Below are 20800 nucleotides of genomic sequence, written 5' to 3'. Positions count from 1 at the left end.
TATCAATAGTAAAAACATTACGGAATTTGAATATATATTTTTCTAATATTTAGAAGTTGAGACGGAGAAAGAGATCATTAACGTGCTATATGAAATTATTTAAAAAATTAGAAATTGGATATAAAAATTATTATACAAGTAAAATAGAAAAAAAAAAAAGATTGTTTAAACTATTTATTAAGATTCAAGATTTTAGAGTAAACTACTTTTGATAATTATAATTAAATTTATTTATTTCATAAACCCATATCTTATTACATTAGTTAGATTAATAATATTTTTATTTATATAAATTAAAATTAAATAAATATAATATAAAAATTAATTATGCATGCGGATCGAGCGTACTTAAATTTGGAAAAAAAAAAAGAAGGTTTACTTCCGGGGTGCAAATGTACTTTTACATCTACACCCCCACAATTCACACCATATTTCCCTTGCCCCAAACTTCTCTCTCTCTCTCACACACACACACATCTCTCAGGCTTTGGTCACACAAGATATCACCCCTAATTCTGGCACGCCTTCCACCACCGCCACGACTGACACCCGCCGCAGCCGCCGCTCTATCATGGTCTTTGTCTACTCACGGAATATGTGTTTCTTCTCTTCTTACTTGGTCCTCCAAACCCTCGTGAAAGCTCCCATTTGATTGGCCATTTCACGCTCGAGAATTCATTAGTTCACGTCAAAGACCTCATCGGTCCTTCTTGCTGTTGAGTTCTTGTGGCGTTCGATTGCTTCCTTTTATCATCAGCTTGCGAGGATCTAGCGTTTGGTGTCTCCTCTCTCGATTACAAGTGGAGAATTTCAGCTCTTCGTACAAAAGTGAGAGACTTTTTTCCGTTGCGATTTAATCTCTTGTTATGAATGGATAAAAGGTCCAATTTTGGGATGTGACCGTAATCGAAGAATTGGATATGCTATGTAGTTTTCTTGATTGTATGTTCGTGCAAACCTGGTGCGGTGCGATTATCTGTTGTTTGGCTTCAGCGTTCTGATTCATGGTTTGGGATGTGTTTGGTTGCATCAATTAGATTTGTTTTGTTATTGCTCTATACGAGTTTATTAATTGAACGGAAAAGCGTTTGACTTTGTAGAGTCTCTAATTTTATTGAACTGAAATTTTGTGGACTTTGTTTCTTCTGGATTCCTTGATTCTGTTGAATGCTCATGGCATGTTAAGGTGGATGAGAATGTCTGACGGACCTTTTCTTGGGAAATCATGGCGCACATGGCTTAATTTTGATATTTGTGCTGTTTGAGGGATAATTTATGTATTCCATTAGTCACACATCTATTAGTGATTTCTTCAAAGTACTGGAAGTGATTAGAACTTCTTATTTTAGTTTCATATTGGTCATTTGGTGATATGAAGACGGAATTCTAGGAATTGAAAAGCAAAACTGAAGCAAAAAGAACAGTGAAAATGTTTTATTTGTTAAGGACTTTGCAGTGTCTGATGTCTCTGTTAGCAGGCAAGTGTGACCTGCAGCTGTTGATGGTTGATTTCATTTGCAGTAACTTCTACTAGGAAGTCCTTGTTTCATCCTGAAAAAGGATTTCTCAATTTGCTTATTAAGATAACATTTACAGTTAAAAATAACAAAATCTCATGGTTTTCCCGTTTGTTTTGAGTATAGGAATGAAGAGGACAGCATACTACAATGCTGTACCTCAGGTGCAGGATCAGTGGCCTATCAAGAAAGCTCTGACATTTTCTGATGTTGATATCACCCATCCTTTCCTGACATTGTCCCGACAACAAGTTGAAACTCATATTGTCGTGTACATGACACCTCAACAGCAGGAGCATTTAAGAGCTGAAGGTCAAGTGGGTTTTAATGCTCAGGATGATGATACTGGTGAAATGTCTGTGATGAAGCTGAAGTGGCGTGGTAGCTATTATAATCTCATTGGCAAATGGGGAAAAGTTGTCCGTGGAAAGGGACTTGAAGTTGGGCAGGAAATTAAATTAAGATGGTTTAATGGTTGCTTACACTTCTCTGTTCCGCAACAGCAGATTGTTGCAGTACCACCAATCAGAATGGTCGCAGCACCCCTGATACAGGACCACTGGCCTATTAGGAAGGTCTTGACATCATCTGATGTTGATCCTAATCATCCTTTTCTCCCTTTGCCTCGTAAATCTGTTGAAGAGCATATTCTTGTTCACTGGGTACCCCAAGAAAGGGAAAGACTGAGAAAGGAAGAGCAGGTCTCTATAAATGCTCGAGATTATGATACAGGTGATACTCATGGGATGAAATTGAAGTGGCGAGGGAATTATTATAACTTAATTGGGAAATGGGGGAATATAATTAGACTTAAGGGACTTGGTGTTGGACAAGAGATCAGGATACGGTGGACAAATAATTGTTTATACTTCTCAGTTCCAGAGGAACGTTATGTCGCTACAGCATCTGGACATGATAACTGGCCGATCAAGAAAGCTCTCACATTGTCGGATGTGGATACAAATCATCCATTCCTTACTTTGCCAGGCAAAGCAGTGGAAGATCATATTCTCTTTTACTGGACGCACCAAGCTAGGGAGCAGTTGAGGAATGAGCATCAAGTTGGTATCAATGCTCGGGATGATGATACAGGCGATTTGTTTGTGATGAAGTTGAAATGGCGTGGGAGTTACTACAATCTGATTGGTAAATGGGGCAAAATCATCCGAGAGAAGAGACTCCATGTAGGGAGAGAGATCAGAGTACGCTGGGACAATGGATGCTTGGTCTTCTCAGTCCCTCAATGAAAGAGTCCTTTCTATGTAGATTTAGGTAGATATTTTCACCCATCTAATTGTGGTTTTCTATATATTAGAGAAACTGAGAGTTCTATGGGGTGCCTTCATTTGTTATTTCCTATGACAGTTGGCTTGACAGAACGTGCCACATTTTTTGTCTAGGCTGCTAATGACTGGTGCAATATTTTGACAGGAAGTTACAGATTCAGCAGGTGATGCTATAACTTCAGATCATTTATGGACTTCATGAGCACTTTTTTACTCTGTTGACAAGTTTGATTTTACATTTTTACTTAGTCTACTGTTCTGCTACTCTATGAACTTGATGATGGACCTGCTTTTGTTGAAACATATCTCGACTATGCTCCATTTTGCTTAGTGGTGCTTCTCTTTGAAATAAAGCCTTCTTCAGTCACAGCAAGTATTATTTTAGGTTTAACCTTGTTTTTCTTGTTTGTGGGCGACTTTACTTTAGATGTAATCTTAATTAACATCCCATTTGAATCTTAATGATAATGGGATAAATAGTTTGCCCGACATCAATTGATGTTATAAATTCTGTACCTCATGACTAACATCGCAACTAAATTTTGCTTTCTGCAGGTTATTTTAAGATTGAGAGGGCATAGCTTTTATTCCTAGGTGGCGTTTTGCTGGAGATATGGTGACTCTGTCCGATTATGTGGTTGAATACACACTGTTGTTCTTAGGAAGTGGATCTCAGTCTGCTGAGAATATAATTTTTGCTGTACATTAGATACTGTAGTCAGTGGGAATTCCAGACAGATCAGCTGTAGCTTTGGAAGTGCATTATGAGCTTATAGTATTAGTGTAATACCAACATTCCCTGGCATTTTCTACTGTGGCTCATGATCCTTGATATGATTACTTGGTCCGACCTATGTGATATCTTCTATATTATTGCCTCTTTCAGCAACAAGGTAGAGGGTGAGCAAGTAGATTTATGACTGATTTGAGACTTGTGTATTTGTGTACATATTTGACATGAAGGAATTTTAGGTTTGTTGTTATGTAAAGTTCCATTATACATGCAAGAGCTGTTCTGACAGAAAAAACCTGTTAGTAATAGTCTCGCACGTTGCAGCCAAGGATACAGTATCAGGTATAACATTGAATATATATATACCTTGTTCTTCCGATTGTTCTCTTATTAACGCTATTCTTGAGATTTCATATTGTTTTCCCTTTCAATGCATCTACTTTGTTGTGTGCCCCAGTTCCAGAGGAACGTTATGACGCCACAGCATCTGGACATGATCCAATTTATTGGATTGTATACTTATGGATTCACAGTGACCATACACTCAAATTTTGTATTAATAGCAATTCCATACTAGTTTTTATGTACCAACTATACTTTGCTATCTGTAATGTTCCTTACTCCCCTAATCACTTATAACATCATAAGATTAGATAATGTACATATATGAATTGAATAATCTGCTGTAATACTGTCACACACCACATGTCGCCCACACTCCACAGCCCATAAGCCATATGAAATCTTTTTTATAATTTTATATTCATATTACCAATATATTTACAAAAATAACGTGAGTTTCATGTTAAGTGAAAATATAAATGTACAATCAAAATATTAGTCCGTATTGTATTCCACTCAATACACATGATAAGTATATAAAATTTATGCCACCTACGTATTTATTTTATTTAGGAATGAGATTAATATTCTGTAACTTTTATATAAGTAAAAAGTCACGAGTTCGTCTTTTATGTATATAGATATTTGTTTTTATTTATGTAAACTCATTTCTGATTAGGGGGATGACGCAAAGTTTATTCGTAGACATACTAAATGATTAATTAATGTAATAATATGTTATTATCGCTTCTCTTTCTTTAAAAAATAAAAATTATGTAATGATTAAATGTCAATAGAAAAAAGGTAATTATCAAATGAAATTTCTTGCTCTCTATTTTGTAGTTCTTATATAATTTTATTTTTATTGATGAAAACAATATTACTTAATTGAATACATATATATATATATTAAGATATCAAAATTAATTAAATATAATAATAGTATTACAACAAAATATACATTTAATGGAACCAAAAACAAAAAAAAAAAGGCAATGCTGGTGGAACCAAAAAAAAAAAAAAAAAGGCAATGCTGGTGAGATTCAGCAACCACTAACTTATTTATTCAAACAAATAATCACCTGTTTAATTGATTAATTTTATTAATGATTTTGTCTAAAGTTGATTTATTTATTTGGATTCATATTCTCTTATTAAATCAGTATGAAAAATGAGTTGAAAAAAATAGATGAAAATGGGGTTGGGTTTAGGTAGAAATAGTTAAAGAAAGGGAATAATAATAATAATAAAAATAAAAAAGAGAAAAACATCTCATATTTGGTTGTCAAGTAAACTCTAATCCAAAGAACCACATACCTTTTCACCAACAGACGTTTATGTGCAAGTGGGGGAGAGAGAGAGAGAGAGACAAGTACAAAGAAGAAGCCAAAACAAAGGAAAGGGGGGAGCAGAAGAAGGAAGCCCTAAACCAATAATTTATTGAGCTTTCATTCTTTTTCTTTTCTGGCTTCCTCAATATCACATTGTTAACATCTTTGTTCGCAATTATTGAAGGTTAGCATTCCTTCCTTTTTTTTTGTTTTGTTTTTGCAAATCTATTATCTGTTTTTGTATTAAATGCATGCGCGCAAGTTTGATTATTGGATTCTTTTTGTGTTACGATTCAATCGTGATTAGAGTTTATGGGGTTTGAGAAAAATGCGTTTGAGGAGAAGAGGTTGAGTTTTTTGGTGAATACACAAGGATTTCTTGGGGAATAGACAAGGATTTGTGGGATATCAGCACTGGTATTGCATTGTTTTCAGCTACACATAGTGCTGATATTCTGTGGGAATTGCTTTTCCAGAACTCTGTTTAGTAATTTGTAGTGGACAATTTCGTGCTTCACCCAACAACACTGATTATGTGTCGGTAATTTCATTGTTAATTGTGGTGTGGGTTTACAAACTTGGTTGTTTAATGCCGTTGTAAATTACATCTTCCTATTCTGATGTTGAGTGAAATAAATACATGTAAAGGAACAGGCTTATGCCTGGTCCTGTTGCCTTGCTGCTACAATGTTTGGGGTGATCCTGGCTCTTGTTTATAGGTTCAGACAGTTGCTAACAGCTATATCAGGATATCTTTTTTTCGCAATGGATAATTATACCAGCATAAATGTTTCAGGAGAATGATATTTTTAAGCAGATATATGCTTATCGGATAACGTAACTGTCATATCTAAGAAATACAAGTCAAGTAATGTTCATGTAATATATTTGATGATAAAGTGAATTACTCTATCAATTAAAAATAAAATCTTAAGACTTCAAAATTCCAAGATTGCTTTAAGCATATACGGAAATCAGTATAATTTACTTCTTGATTCTCTATACGTCAATATGGAGTACAATTTGAAGTGTTAAACAGGAAGTAAGTTGTGAGTTTTGAGAATATTACAGTGTTACCCCATGTGGTAGTAGAATGTCAGTCATTGCCTCCAAGCCTCCAACTATAAAATCTAGAATAGAATTTGATATGGAAAAAGAAGGGACATAGACAGATGAATACATGATACAACGAGATGCTTCGGAGGATTAGTCCAGAGCTACTCCTAAAAATTGCAAGAAGTTGCACATAATGAACATCGTGCACTTCTAATAAAGGAGGCAAATATAGAACTTGAGAAGTGAAACCTTTTCTTGATACCATGTCAATTTTAGATAGGTGACAAATGTGAAGAGAGAAGAAGAAAATAGGAATTACATAGTTTAGCCATTTATCGTATCTAGGACACAATATCGCAAAGGGTTAAATCCCATTATTTCTATGAACCAAAAATAAAATCATGTTATTTTAGAATCCATGATTGGTACAAACCTTTTATGGAAATCAATATAATTGATTCTTGATACTCCCAAAAAATTATCTCTGCTTTCTTTCTTATTAATGATTTTGTAATCATACTAAATGCGTTATATTGGCTCACATTGCTAAATGTGGATGAGTATACTGAGAATCTAGGGTCAGAAAAATGGTCTAATCATTGGCTCACGTTGCTAAATGATGATGTTGTTCCCTTTTCCAATTGCAAGTGTGATAATAAGTAATGAAAAAACAGTTTCTCCTATTATTCATTGTGTCAATTGTACATGTGGAAAACCTATGTTACAAGTTTTTCAGCTGGGTTTTGAATTGAATTTATGACCATTAATTATAGAACAATCTGAGTGCTGCATGATTTCATTTTTGTGTCTACCCGTGTGTGTGTGTGTGTGAGAGAGAGAGAGAGAGAGAGAGAGAGAGAGAGAGAGATGTAGGGTGGGAGGGGGCCTCTGGACCTATGCATGCACGTGCCAGTGTGTGGGAATCTTTTTGGGTACATTTTGAAGTTATACAAATGCTAGCATAAAAAAAAGAGATGAAAACATCTCATGCTGTGTTGTCAAAAGCTCTAATTGGAGAGTCATACCTTCACACCACAAGGTGCCAGCAATGTTCAGCACTGTAGAGAGAGGAAAAGACAGCGATAAATACAAGAAGAAACACAAGTAAAGAGCACAGTAGACTTCTGCAGAAGAGGAAGAAAGAAACCCTAGGTAAAACAGGGAAAATCTTATTGAGCGTAGATTTCCATCCTGGGTTCACTTTATTGACTTTGTCATTATCTTTATTTGCAATTTTTTTAAGCTTAGTAGTCATTCACTCTCGTATCTCACCGAAATTCTTGATCAAATTATTGTTTCTGGGTACTTGTGTTTGATTGGCCTATGTAGTATCAGGAGAAGAGAAGGCTCATTTTTGGGACTGGTGAAAAGGATTAGTCTAGGGAAGTGAATCGTCCTTAAATTTCTGTAGCTTGGTTCTCTATGAAAATGAGGTTGGGTGTGTCTGGTTGTGTTTTCTCCAGTTGGATTTTGATATTATTATTGCATTATTTTAAATGGAAATTGGTTACTGTCAGATTTGCCTGAAAATCTTTTTGAGATTTAGCATTTTGGGCATTCCTTGTCAGTGGTTGATGATATGTAATTTTGGGCTTTGTGTACAAAAGCGCTAATTCATAATGATTTAATTTTAGATCATGATACTGAATTGGAAGGCTTTGTGCACACAGCTAAACAACAGGTTCAAGATTAACTGTTAAGGGAAGAAATACCCATGAACTGACGAGTTTTTAAATGGTTTAGTGTCTTCTTGCTATGATGTTTAGTCAGAAATTGGGGCTTGTTAATTGGTTTTGTGGTGGTGCCTTTTGAGCTGCTAAGCGCTATAATCTGACCTTGTTATTATTTGTTATCATTTTTTATATTTCCTTAAAGTTACTTTTTGTCGGTTGAACAACATTTTTGAATAATGTATTTGCTAATTTGATGAGTTTGATATCGAATATAGGTGCACGAATCAAGTGAATTTGCATCCTTGATTCTTATTTATATTGTAGAGTGTTAACTGGAGATGAAAGTAACCTCACGGCATGGCCTATGCTATTGATTGAGGGCATTAGTTTATTTCTGGGTTGGTTGAGGGCATTAGTTTATGTAACAGACCCGTTTGCTTCAGCACAAAAAAGTTCGAAAGGAAAGATCCATGTTTTTCCCTCTTGTTAGTGACAAACTTGTGTTAGACACATACAAGTAGCTCTTTAGATGGAGGAGGCTACATGGAAGCTTCCATGTGACCATTGCTTGGTTGGTAGTGGCTGATTCATGAGTTTCCATTTCTGAACTTGCAAACTTATTAATGGGGCTTCAGGCTTGTACTAAATTGATTTGACTGATTCTCTGTTCGAATATGCTGATGTTGCTTTTCAGCTGGGCACTGAAAGATGTATGAACCTTGGATGTTAGATCTTTGCATGTAAATGACTTGTGTGCCAATACATGTATGTGGGGATGAGTGGCTTGAGGCAAGTGCAAACAGGTGTGTGCCTGTATTCTTAGTGGTCATGCTTAAGCATTGTTTGCAGGCGATACTAATATGTCGAGACAATGTGATCCGTGTTCGAACAGAAATTTGTGATTTGTCTGAATCCTAGATTTATCATAATTAGACGATATTCTGGTTTATCTCAATCCTTACTTTATCATAATGAGCATTTTCTTTCTAGAAGTTTGCATTGTCTTGTGCTGCTTTCTTCCCTTGATACTTCTAGTATTTGAGAGAAAACTTATATTTGTTTATTTGATAATGGATAATTGCTTTTATGATTTTTCCTTACATTCTATTGTTGATTAAGTTTCAGGAACTGGTTTGTTTGGCTATGGCAAACTCCAAGGGACCATCTAGCATTAGAAGTGTGTTGTACAATGGGAAGAATTCTTTACTGCCCCCTAAAAGTCCATTTCCTAGCATATCACCATCCTATGCTGAATATATACCTAGTTCAGCAATTGGTCCAAAAACTCTTCCAAAGCCCAGGGATGGAAATTCACACCATCAGCGAACTTCATCTGAAAGTTTTTTGATAGAGGAACAGCCTTCTTGGCTGGATGAACTCCTTGATGAGCCAGAAACACCTGTACGGAGAGGGGGTCATCGCCGGTCATCAAGTGATTCCTTTGCATATATTGACTCAGTTAATGCCGGAAGCATGAATTATGCAGCTCAAGATGATAACAGGTTCAAGAATATGACTCCACTGTCTTCATGGGGATCTCAAGACTTTGATATTTATAGGGATGCAAGGCAAAGCTCTTTCTATGCAGACCAAAATCCTTCGATTAAAACTAAGCACAAGCCATGGGATGCACCTGTTGCTCCTCCTCGTGGCCTTCCTTCTCCCAGAGGCAATACCCTTGTTCAAAATGTAGGATCATTGGGCACTTCTCAAGACGCAGATAAGAATCCATCTCTGTCGACGGAAAAGCAGGATCTGGTTGAATCGGTCCCTCAAGATCCGAAAGGATCCACTGAGAAAAAGGACTCTTGTCATGTCAAATCTTCAGAAACAGACACGAAACGTGCCAAGCAGTATGTTACTATCCTCTATGTGATATGTAATTTTGACTGACCTGATGGCCTCATAGCTACTGGTTAATTATCTTGGCAAGTAGTTGCTTTTGGAACCTGTGGTTTTAGACCCTGTCTTATGAACTGGTGGTATGGCAGCGTCTGATATAGTCCTGAACGTATCTGCTGCTTGTACACTTATAACTATATTAAAATATAGGTGTAGATCCTATGATCGTATCAAATCTCAGCATAACATGACAATTTCATTTCTTTGTTTTAAGTACGATTTCTAGACATGTAACTTGAAAAAATATTTCCATATTACAAGATTCAGAAAATGGAAAAACAGTCTTTTAGTTCTCTGTCATAAGAACTTGGTCAAATAAATTCCTTTTGCTCAACATGTTTTGCTTAGTTATATTAATAACATTTCTGTGGTTTCCAAGGAATCTTAGCTCTAATTTGAAGCTGGAGACTTGACACTTCCTATCTAATACAGGCAATTCGCACAACGTTCACGGGTGCGGAAGCTCCAATACATAGCTGAACTTGAAAGAAATGTCCAAGCTTTACAGGCAAATGTTTATAGACAAGATTTTCAGATGTACTCTACACTTCTTATTCTTTAGAGCTCGTGACATAACTATGTTGTTTGCAATTGCAGGCAGAAGGTTCTGAAGTTTCTGCTGAACTCGAATTCCTCAACCAGCAAAATCTCATCCTGAGTATGGAGAATAAAGCACTGAAGCAACGTTTGGAAAGTTTAGCTCAGGAGCAGCTTATCAAGTATTGTAAGTCAATTTTTCCTGCTAATCAATGCTGTGGCCAGTAATGCTACCTACACCAAAGTATGTTGTGATGCATTCTTTATTTTTTTAACACTATTCCATGATCTTCTACTGGCAAGTACGAGTGCTGGAAAATAAAAGAAAAGTGAACAGAAATGGCAAAGAATTGTTAGAAAGATTTGTGGAGTAGACGCTCCATTATGTGATTATGAAAAATAGATAAAATTAAGAGCATGTTGTGAGGCTCCCATCCCATGTCAGTTAGGGAAAGGTTCCTGGACCTCCTTATCTAGCATGGTTTTTCCTCCTCCTTAGTAATTGGTTTTCTAGAGATGGATGTGGCTCATGTGGGTTCATGACAAGGTGTTAATAGCACATGATTCTACTCAGGCACTCAATTCTACTCATGCCCAAAGGTGGAACCTATGGGTGAGTGCCTGAGGTAAGGTCAACCCAGATGGCCGACATCATAATGAGGATATTTGCATGATTGTATGGGGAAGAATGTAAGGGAGAAGGTGCACTAGATGAAGTGTACTGATGACCCATTCTTCAAGATAATGTTTCTGGCATCGAACTGCTGTGGGGACCTCTTCCTTTAGATTCATATCAAACACTAGATACCTTCAGGAAAGTCCTCAAGCATCTGGGCATGCTAGGGCGATATCTCACTAGTGGGAAGTGCAAATAAACAGATTTATAATACCAAATTATCAGTTTTGTATTGTATCCAGTCCATGCTTCATTATATAGAACTTAGGATGCTGTTTGGAACATTGTGTATTTGATTTCTATTGTTTACCAAGACTGTAATTCTGGCTGATCGTACCAAAATAATATATAATCCTGATGGCTGATATTTTGCTCATTGTTTACATTCTTGATCATGAAAAGGTATCAAACCAGCTATATTGCATCCATGTGCATGAATTGTACGCTTTCTTGACTAACACAATAATTCAGAACTTCTCATCTTTGGCCTGGGTTAGTGCTGCTATTTTCTGCATGATGGCCGTTTGGTTCTCCTGCCTTTCATTCTAATTCACCTTTTTGGATATGTTAAAGAATTACTAGGGAAGTTGTTAGGTTCTTTAAAAGATATTTATTTATAGGGCACGCATTAGACAGCTACTACCACTTTCTTTCTGTGTAGCTCCTCTTAATCTGAGAAGTAGTTATTGAACTTTGAAAAATCATGAGCATTATATTCTCCGAAACTCAAAGTTTGGATGTTTCTTACAGTGGAGCACGAAGTGCTGGAGAGAGAAGTGGGAAGACTACGGGCCTTGTTTCAGCAACAACAGCAGCCACTCCAGCAGACATCTTCTGGCCATCGACGTGCCAACAGCAGAGATCTTGATCAACAATTTGCTAACCTCTCCCTCAAGCCCAAGGAAGCCACTGCTGGTCGCGACTCTGTTCCTGGCCAACTTCATATGTAGACTGATCTAGCTTCACCTTTTGCTGTGTGCCCTTTATCCTAACCATCCTCAATGGACAAGCCATGCCAGATGACATAAAGCAGCTTTTTACCTTGCATGGGATGAAAGCCAGGCATGTCCTGCGGTCCTTGCTCGTATTTCCCGTTTTTATTTCTCATCCTGTTTTTATTTGTAAGTGACGGTTTTCCCTGCTAAGCTTAGTGCCATGTGCACCTGGTGGTCTGCCGGATCATACTAGTTCCGGCCAGTGACTCACCTGAGGTGGTTATCTAAACATAATCGCTAGCATGTCCTTGTATCTCAAGTAATAAATATTTGGTTCCCTCTTGCCTCCTGGGAGGTGGTTGTTGCTCCGCAAGAACTTTTAAGGTTTCTCATAGTTTTTTCAGTCATTTACTTAGTGATGTACGTGTAATCTTAGAGGGAAAGTTTCTGAGTTCCCATTTGTTGGTCCACCAATTTATGCAGCTTTTGTTTGTTGATGATCAACAATATTCTTCCCACCCTTATTGAGCATTCTGAAATTAATTATATATCCCTTCAGTTTTTGGAACTTGTTGATCTGGTTGAAGAGAAACTTTTTTGTTTATCACAGGAGAGAATTTGAGAGCTATTTAGCTAAGGAAACAAGATCCATTCAAACACAACGAAAAATACGTAAAATGAATCTTCAGAAACAAGAATACTTTTTTGTGATGTGGGTTGCGAAACTAAAATGCTAATGATCGAGAACATTAGAGAAGGACGCCAAGCGTCATTGTTGTGGAGCTTGGATTTTCTTGTGAGATACTTGTGTATGTGTGGTTGAGTTAAGAGTCCAAATATTGGAGAGATACCATAGGTGAAATTTTAGTTTAGTCTGATTAGCCAGACCTGAATTAATTATACATCAAGTGAAATGTATTTGAAATGTGAGTGGTGTATAATTTTAGAAAAGTGACCCAATCATATTTAGTTCGACCAAACTTAATTTGGAGAAGGATTTTCCCCATAGCTGGATGAACAAGTCGACTTTTACCATCTAAAAAACATACTCGCTAACCAGCAGGAAAATGAAGAACAATGGAAATGGCCCCTCAATGTATACACGTGTGTGTGTGGAGAGATGCCAAGTTCAAGAATCAATAATCCAATGAACACACTGGAAAACATCATCTGTTGCAGGAAAAAAACCATTCACGATAATACTATCACTGTCAGCAACAAAACTAAGAGCGAAATACTGACAGAGGAGGCCGCTTGTGCATCGAAATGGGCTGTGTTTGGGAGCCTAGGATAATCATCAGGCGACGGCATTACACATTCCTCACCATTGAAGGAGATCTTCCTGGGAAATGCCCATCCTTCCTTAAAAGTAAAAATCCCAGGATCTTTATGCAGCAGCATTTCTGTCTGTACATTCCCACTCTCCCCCGTTTGCAGAAGCATGTCGTTGTAATACTGAATCCCGTAAAGCATTCCAGTGTCATCTGAAAAGTATAGCAGCCACTTCAAGTTACGGAGAAGAGAGAGAAGAGTGGCTACGCTAGTTACAGAACTAACATCATAGCATCAAGAAAAACAGGAAACTGCACCTACTTATGTTGCCATATATGTTGAGAGGCTTATAGTTGAAACTGAAGACCTGCGTAACACTTCTGAGATTAGGGTGTAAGACCACCAAGTTCCACTCACTGTAATTCTTGACATAATTTAGATTCGTGACCGTGATTTTCACCCTCCAGTATTGTGTGTAACTCAACTTCACGTGCCAGTGCACTCTTATCGGGCACATGTGATCAGAACACTGCACCACCGGCTTTGGTGGTTCATTATGCTCTAGCTGCAGCACGGGAGGCAATTTTCCGGGCCTGCATATTTGGCATCAAGAATCAGTAATATATCCTAGTCAATTGCGTTCTGACTTTTATACGTTTTTATAGAGCTGTGAGCTACGGTTTCTGTCATAAAACTCTCCCATTATAATTTCAGCATATTCCATTCTTAAAACAGCAAAAGGGCACTGTTTTACGCAGATGGCACAGGCTCAAATGTGGCAAAATAATTCAGTTGTTACTATATTTTTCTGAGAGTTTGCGATAAATATTGCAGCAGAGGCAAAAGAAACAGTCAATGCTACATACTTGACACATCCAGCCCCATCTCCGTGGCAAGCACAGCTGCATTTTGGGCATGGAACAATGGTATTGTTGTAGAACGCTGACAATGAAACACAGCACGTTGGTGCAGACGAAGCTCTGAACTGGGAATACGAGCAAGTCACATCCCACGTCGCTGCAACAGAACCACATAGGTTAAAATTCTAAAGTTCTGCCATAAGATTCCATTCCACCAGAATTAGAACCAAAACAAAGAAGCTCTAAAAACAATATTCAAGTTACCAAGTGCCTGTGTCCTCCGACGGCCTTGATCTTCAAAAAATTTGGTCGGTGGGACTTTGAACGGCTCTCCACATGTATAGCCCGGAAGCCCAAGAGTGAATCTTGCTGGTAGTCGGGGCACAGAACTGTCACTTGCACTTCCAATGTGCATCTGGAAAGCGGCAAGATATTTTCCAGGATCTTGCATCATGGATGAGAGAACTCCACCTTTGCAGCAATTTGCAACTTGCTTGTTATAAGGGGCACCAGGCAACAGGTCGATTATCACAGGTTCCTTTTCGCAGCAGTGGGGAAGTTGTTTTCCTTTGAATACAGAACAATCTCCTTGATCAGTCGCCTCAGCACCTAATATATTCCAGATGACCTCATTGCCTGGCCATTTCCAACTTAGTTTCCACCCCGGCAACTCTACATGGCGGAATAGCTGGTAGTTCACAATCGTTAACCTTACCTGGAAGAGGATAATAGTTTTAGAACTAAACTTAGTAGATGTAATACGGTCCCAAGATTTAAGAAGTTGTTTAGGACATTCACATGATATTTGGAGTTTCTTCGTGATAGCCAAGTACAGAATATACGCGAAAATTACATAGTAAACAAGAATCAGTAGAAGGTTACTGTATACATTCAGCAACAATTGACAACTTCCTAAATTTAGGATCCATTTGAAGTTGTCTGATAACAACAGACATTTGTCTGAGAACTGCAAGTTTTTACTGAAGGATCCATTTAGAAACATACAAAACCTGTCCATATTCCAGTTGCTTCCCGACAACTTAAATCACTAAAGAAGTTATTCAAGAACAGAAGCACAAATCTAGGAATCCAAATGTTGTTACCTACAATTTAAATTACATCTACACGTTTAATTCTCGATCAATATAATGTGTAACAAGTACATACATATATGGCCATGTGGGTATATTTGTGTTTTGCTTGGTATTTACCTGTATGCTACATCAAACATACGTAAAATCTGATAAATAAGAGCAATGTGATCAAAATTTTCCTGTTAGATACAATTAAGTGAGTTATTGCCTGTCTGACTAGAACTACTTGATATTATTCTAAAAAGGATAGGCGATGCGTGATGGCACAACCAGCATCATACACACACGTACAACATTAATCAAATCTGCAGGATAAGAGAAAGCTTCTTACATCCTGTGTACCGTCATCGTTTTGTTGCAGGACATCCCATCTGATAGTGAGGTTCCCATTAGGATCCAACGGATCATAACCATCTGCATGACCACTGAAATTCACCATCACAACAACTTCAGAATAAACCCGACATTTAACTAACCAATCCATTTCTTTATCCACAATAAAACCCATACATTTTCAAACACAACTAACTAAAACTCACCGGCTGGTGATAGAAAACTGGTGTTACTGAACAGAAGTACAGTCATCAAGACAACAACATAGAATGATCTTTGCTGGTTGACAAGAAACAAACATGGGATCAGATCCATTCTTCCAAAACCCCTTGATTGATTGATTGATAAATTCTCTGGCTCAATTCTTTGTCTAAATCAGAGACACAAACCCTTCAACATACATGCATGTCTGTCTCAGTGTGTGTACTGTGTGTATGATAATCCTTTTTGCTATATTTTCTCTGTCAGATTGAAGAAATAATAAATCAGAGCGTTATTGGTGTTCCCACGAATTGAGGGTGGGTGCCAAGAATGCGTCTTTGCGGGATTTTTGCATTCAAAACTCACGCATTTGGTGGCTGCCGTTTTGGGAAAAACCTTTCTACTTTGGAAACTTTTACTGCCATTCTTTAAGCATTCACTCTTTATATTTATTCTCGTTTTAAAATTTTGTTTTTCATTCCGAATTCCTTCATTATATCCCATTTAATGCTACTTAGTAACTAACATAGTTTCTCGATTTTTGCAATAAGAAATATGGCAAGTAGAACTACCCTGCCAGTAATTTTTCGACCAAGATTTCCTGGACTAGGAATCTAGTTGCTAGCGAACAATTTAATCTTTTTTGCAATATAAGATTCGATTAATATATATCAATATTTATATGACAATACATACAATTATAGAGAGAGAGAGAGATGGAGAGAACTGCATGGCGTTCGTGGTGTCTTATGAAGCTAGTTTAATGCAGTTAGTTCCAATTCATATTACTGAAGTCTTATGGCATACTTGAAGTTGTTAGTATTTCCGTATAACCTTTTGGACATTTTGGCCAAGAAAGCACCAACGGGTTGTAGGAATGAAATTTATGACGATTGCCCGCTGTTTTTGTCTGAAACTTTGATATCATATAATCACTTGTGTTCCCCGTTCTATTAACAATATCTGTAACAACTCAGACAAACATGGATATAATGCAATGTTCTCTTCTGATGTTCAGAAAAGAAAAAGAGTGCCAAGAACCAATATTTCAGATTGCACATTGAAATATGTAACCACGAATATTTGAACATAATAGTAAAAAACCTATTCATCCGCCAATTTTCACCTACTCTTCCTTGCTGCCAAACCCTGGAAACCGACTACCTCCTCCACCCCGACCAAAGAAAATAACGATTATAAAAGCAAAAAAAAAAAAAAGGGAAGTGCATTTGTCAAATAAGTAAAATGGTGAACGCAGGAGACACTAGGGAAGTAGCATTATAGTTTGGTAAAGAAATTTGTAATCTAAGCATGCCTGCGCCTCTTGTAACCGTCTTCGTTAAATGATTCCCAATTCCTGTGATCAAGGGCGCTAAGATCGTCGAGCTCCGCTATAGCAAGCAAGTATTGGGTCAGCTTTACAAGTTCCTGATCACTGTCGCGATTTGCATGGGCTTTTCTGAATGGTTTTATGGTCAAACCATTTCTGGGGTTCATCACGAAATTCCTCCTCAAATCATCAAACATTATGGTGTTCTTAGCACTATAGTACTGCAGATATATCAGAAGGAATTGTACAAGTTAGAAATCGGACTATTGTATACCTAGATGTGAAAAGTTTGAGCAAAGTAATATTATTATAGAAGTTGAAAGTTTTGATAGTATGCTTAGCTAGGATTCTGTTAGCCCCTGATATTTGGGTAATACCACACATGAACTTCAACTCTGTAAAGGCCCCAATAGATTCCTAGGTATTAAGACTGCATGCATGCAAGACACCTGAGTCGACTGTTTGATTAATTTAAGATTACTAAACAAAAACAGTCTGAACATGCTGTGAGTAAGACTTGACTTAAAACATGAACAACCTACTGATCAAATGATTATACAAGTACAAATGATACAATGCTGAGTTCTTCCAGAGTGTGTATAACTGATAATGTTGGTTATCAGTATGTAAGGGTCCTTAAAGTACTAAGTTATTTTAGGAATATTTAACGATTTAATTGTGAGACTAACTTATATATCATGAACATGTCTGCTTTTAATGATAACAAAAAATTCAGTCATTCATGCAGACTCATTTACTATTTTATCAAAAATCTTGTAAATTATGGAGGAATTTGATTGACCTTCATCAGTACAGAAGCGCAATAAGTAAATCCACATGCCAAAGAAAATTCACCAGACAAGTTAGGATATCCAAAAGTAAAACATCCACATTAGAAATTAAAAAGGAATGTCACAAAAAATAAAAAAAAGAAAGACGGAAACATGCAAAATTAATGGTGGGTGTATGATGTATTAATAATGACATTATATGAAAATAACTGGTTTTCCATGCAGATATGGCTCTAGTATTTAATATTAGAAGAATTTACCGTAAGTTGAAGGTAGGGAAGAAAATTTCTACAAGCATGGGCTAAGCGATAGCTAATGATTTGTCTTATTATCCGTAAAACACCCATTTAAGGTAAGGTAATATACTCTCAGAAATCCAGTAGAAGAACTCCAACACGAAGTAACCTAACAACACTTTCTCCTCTCCTTTTTCATTTGTTTCAATTCAGTTTCAGAATTATAGACTCAATTTCCCTCTATCACCTAGTACTTTAAGGATCCTCTATCCTGAAATTATAAACTGGGAATCAACAAGAATAAACTAATCTGGGCCCTACTTGGCAGAACTTATATTCTGCAATAAATTTATCGAATCCTGTAACAGGATGTTGTGAATAAAAGTTAAAAGCAGAACTCACCTTTCTTACCAGAAAAACCATTCCAACAAAAGTTTTGATCAGCAGCCTCACAAGTCACAACTAATATTCTTTTTCTTTTTCTTCTTTTTCAGGTATACCATTTGTAAATAGACAAAGTAAGAAAAGGAAAATATGAAGTTCAAACCTCAGGGAAGTGTGCCCAAATCAAGCCAAGTGGTTTGCAATCAAAGACCCCACGAGTATCTGACTGAACGGTGATCATTGCCAAATGATCAAGAAGAGCTGTAATTTTGTAGTTAGGATTATTCAGTACACCAAGCTGTCCCATCTTCAATTCAACCCACTTCATGCTGCAAAAATGAAGTAATTTCATCTAAGCTACTGTATGTTTATATAAAAATGTATACAGTAACTCACACTAGTAAGCCTCAAGAGTCAGTCTAGTTATTACTCTGAAACTTGTAATGGTCAAACCCATTATTATCCACTACACGGTGCATTTCCAGTACTGGTGAAACAATATTATTTAACTATTAGAGGACAAAAAACATCAAAAAGGTATATGATAAGTTATATACTCTTTTATTCCTGGCATCCTTTTCTGGTCCTTATAGTGAAATGGTTATAATAAACATCACTCATGCAGCATTTACAACTTTTAAACAAAGATAAATACTCATGCAGAGTGAAATTATGATGCAAAACTAAGTTATTAGTTCCGCATGATTTTGAGAGCCTAGAAACCATGGACGTCAGAAACTGACAATAAAGGACAAAAGGTCGGAGGATTCCCGCTTGATTGAGCCAGAAGCAAACATGAGGAGACACATTCTGGAGAAAAGATATGCCTCTACAGGCTTTGCTGTTTATTAATAAGAAGCAGTCAGTAGAGTAACTTTAAACTTACTAAAAGATTTCAGCAACCCAAAATACAGGGTGAGATTCCTATTTAGAACATAAGTTTCAAAATTGTTACTCCGATCACTAATTCAAAGAGAGAATTTAGGCATAGCAATATCAGCACTTTGGAATTGGAAAGGTAAATTATGAGACATCGAAAAAAAGTTGTTTGCTTAATGCTATAGCCGTTTTTGGTATCAATTGTTATGACCATAGTTCAATATGTCAACTTTGTATTCCAATAACAATATATGAGCGGAAGCAAAAACTGCAGCATCACACAATAATAATGGGGAGCAGAAAATCTTAACCTGGTTGCAGACCATATCATGATATCATACTCCGCATAGACGGCTGAGAGGAACTCATGAAGATCTGTGTAGTTGATAACAGAATAGGTAGCATATCAAGACGCCTTTCTTACAATGAAGTAGCAATTTTTACAATGAACACTTACAAGGCCGCATAAGTTCTAACGGATTCTCTGCTGGAGACCTGTGGTCGAAAAGAGTATAATCGATATCCAGGACAAGCAATTTTTTGCCTTCACGACAGGGATTTCGGAGTTCAATCTAGCATGAAAGCAGGGAACACAAAGATCATCTCCAAGGATCAAGTAAAAAACCTACTTTTTGGTAACCCTAAAAACATTCGGCAATCTAGCAGAACAATTAAATTACAGTCATCTGAACCCATGAAGACTAATAGCATAGGGAAAACTGACTTTGTACTGCTCAATACGGCGTCTCAATTTCTGTTTATTGACATCCTTATCTTTGATGTCCACGACTTCATCTTGCCCAAGTTCAAAATCATCAATAATCTCTGGGGACTCCACTGGATCCACAATTATATCATCTTCAACCGTACTGCAAATCACATAAAAATATCTCAAGTATCTGCTTCACACAGATACTAGTAAATCAACTCGCTAAGTCACAGTCCAAGCATAAAATCAACAACAGCAACAGAGCGAGTTTAACCAAAGAAAGAGATGATGAACTCAAGCATAACTCCAGCACTTGCATGACGCAATGAAATTAAACATAACTGCCAAAGTTAAAAAAAATCAAAACTTTACGGAAAAGCAAAATTCCTGGGAAACTCTGTTAGCCACCAATTAATAAATACTCGAGGGCAGAAGAAAATTTGGTAAAGAAATACCCAATCATGGTCATTTTGACAGCGGCTTTGAGCGGAATCTGAGAGAGAAGCAGAGAATCATCAGCCAGTTTGGAGGCGACTTTAGGGTAGAGAAGCTTCTGTCGCTTGGGCAGCACATTTGTAGCCTGGCATATACGGCGCTTGAGTTCCCCCACGGTATCGTCGCCGCAAACTCTAACAGTGTACTCTTTTCCGCTCCACTTCACCGTCAGTGTAAGCTCTTCCTCCGTCAACGGCGAAAGCGCCACCGCGGAGGCCGACGACGACG

The 20800-nt window shown here is 37.1% G+C and overlaps 4 protein-coding genes across 9 annotated transcripts; 2 read left to right on the top strand and 2 right to left on the bottom strand.

Annotated features, from left to right (window-relative positions):
* LOC105169116 lies at nucleotides 415-3913 on the top strand. Of its 3 annotated transcripts, none has more exons than XR_002287645.1 (4): nucleotides 415-828; nucleotides 1644-2789; nucleotides 2918-2967; nucleotides 3359-3913. XR_002287645.1 is itself a non-coding variant. In XM_020696206.1 (3 exons), the coding sequence occupies exon 2, from the start codon at nucleotides 1646-1648 to the stop codon at nucleotides 2762-2764; it is 1119 nt and encodes a 372-aa protein (XP_020551865.1). In that variant the 5' UTR covers nucleotides 415-828; nucleotides 1644-1645; the 3' UTR covers nucleotides 2765-2789; nucleotides 3359-3913. The 3 variants fall into 3 exon arrangements, 1 of the variants encoding a protein (XP_020551865.1); XR_002287644.1 differs by having other exon boundaries at nucleotides 2883-2967; XM_020696206.1 differs by lacking the exon at nucleotides 2918-2967.
* Nucleotides 5182-12495, top strand: LOC105169115 (uncharacterized protein At4g06598). Of its 4 annotated transcripts, none has more exons than XM_011089414.2 (6): nucleotides 5182-5393; nucleotides 7305-7417; nucleotides 9064-9791; nucleotides 10273-10348; nucleotides 10438-10564; nucleotides 11804-12495. In XM_011089414.2, the coding sequence occupies exons 3-6, from the start codon at nucleotides 9082-9084 to the stop codon at nucleotides 12001-12003; spliced, it is 1113 nt and encodes a 370-aa protein (XP_011087716.1). In that variant the 5' UTR covers nucleotides 5182-5393; nucleotides 7305-7417; nucleotides 9064-9081; the 3' UTR covers nucleotides 12004-12495. The 4 variants fall into 4 exon arrangements, with proteins under 4 accessions (XP_011087716.1, XP_011087714.1, XP_011087715.1 ...); XM_011089412.2 differs by having other exon boundaries at nucleotides 9058-9791; XM_011089413.2 differs by lacking the exon at nucleotides 7305-7417 and having other exon boundaries at nucleotides 9058-9791.
* LOC105169114 (COBRA-like protein 6) lies at nucleotides 13117-16146 on the bottom strand. The gene is made up of 6 exons (XM_011089408.2): nucleotides 15754-16146; nucleotides 15546-15628; nucleotides 14385-14835; nucleotides 14127-14277; nucleotides 13582-13853; nucleotides 13117-13472 (listed from the first exon to the last, which is right to left on the bottom strand). The coding sequence occupies exons 1-6, from the start codon at nucleotides 15860-15862 to the stop codon at nucleotides 13180-13182; spliced, it is 1359 nt and encodes a 452-aa protein (XP_011087710.1). The 5' UTR covers nucleotides 15863-16146; the 3' UTR covers nucleotides 13117-13179.
* Nucleotides 16715-20800, bottom strand: LOC105169113 (ubiquitin-like domain-containing CTD phosphatase; the record flags this gene model as incomplete). The annotated part of the gene is given in 6 exon segments (XM_011089407.2): nucleotides 16715-17299; nucleotides 18653-18818; nucleotides 19680-19743; nucleotides 19826-19940; nucleotides 20093-20237; nucleotides 20533-20800. Coding segments are annotated over 6 exon segments (1004 nt in total), but the record flags the coding sequence as incomplete, so codon positions are not given.

The sequence above is a fragment of the Sesamum indicum genome, linkage group LG8 (assembly GCF_000512975.1).
Source record: "Sesamum indicum cultivar Zhongzhi No. 13 linkage group LG8, S_indicum_v1.0, whole genome shotgun sequence".
NCBI classification, from domain to species: Eukaryota; Viridiplantae; Streptophyta; class Magnoliopsida; order Lamiales; family Pedaliaceae; genus Sesamum; species Sesamum indicum.
Note: the sequence above shows the minus strand (reverse complement) of the source record. Positions and strands in the feature narration are given on the sequence as shown.

What these genes read in the sequence shown, in the direction of transcription:
- LOC105169115 (XM_011089413.2), top strand. Translation starts at nt 9,082, where the DNA reads ATGGCAAACTCCAAGGGACCATCTAGCATTAGAAGTGTGTTGTACAAT. An exon ending in GAAATGTCCAAGCTTTACAG is followed by an intron (nt 10,349 to 10,437) that starts GCAAATGTTTAT and finishes TTGCAATTGCAG; the next exon opens with GCAGAAGGTTCTGAAGTTTC. An exon ending in GGAGCAGCTTATCAAGTATT is followed by an intron (nt 10,565 to 11,803) that starts GTAAGTCAATTT and finishes TGTTTCTTACAG; the next exon opens with TGGAGCACGAAGTGCTGGAG.
- LOC105169116 (XM_020696206.1), top strand. Translation starts at nt 1,646, where the DNA reads ATGAAGAGGACAGCATACTACAATGCTGTACCTCAGGTGCAGGATCAG.
- LOC105169114 (XM_011089408.2), bottom strand. Translation starts at nt 15,862, where the DNA reads ATGGATCTGATCCCATGTTTGTTTCTTGTCAACCAGCAAAGATCATTC. An exon ending in TCGGAGGACACAGGCACTTG is followed by an intron (nt 14,278 to 14,384) that starts GTAACTTGAATA and finishes GTTCTGTTGCAG; the next exon opens with CGACGTGGGATGTGACTTGC. An exon ending in GATGGGGCTGGATGTGTCAA is followed by an intron (nt 13,854 to 14,126) that starts GTATGTAGCATT and finishes CCAAATATGCAG; the next exon opens with GCCCGGAAAATTGCCTCCCG.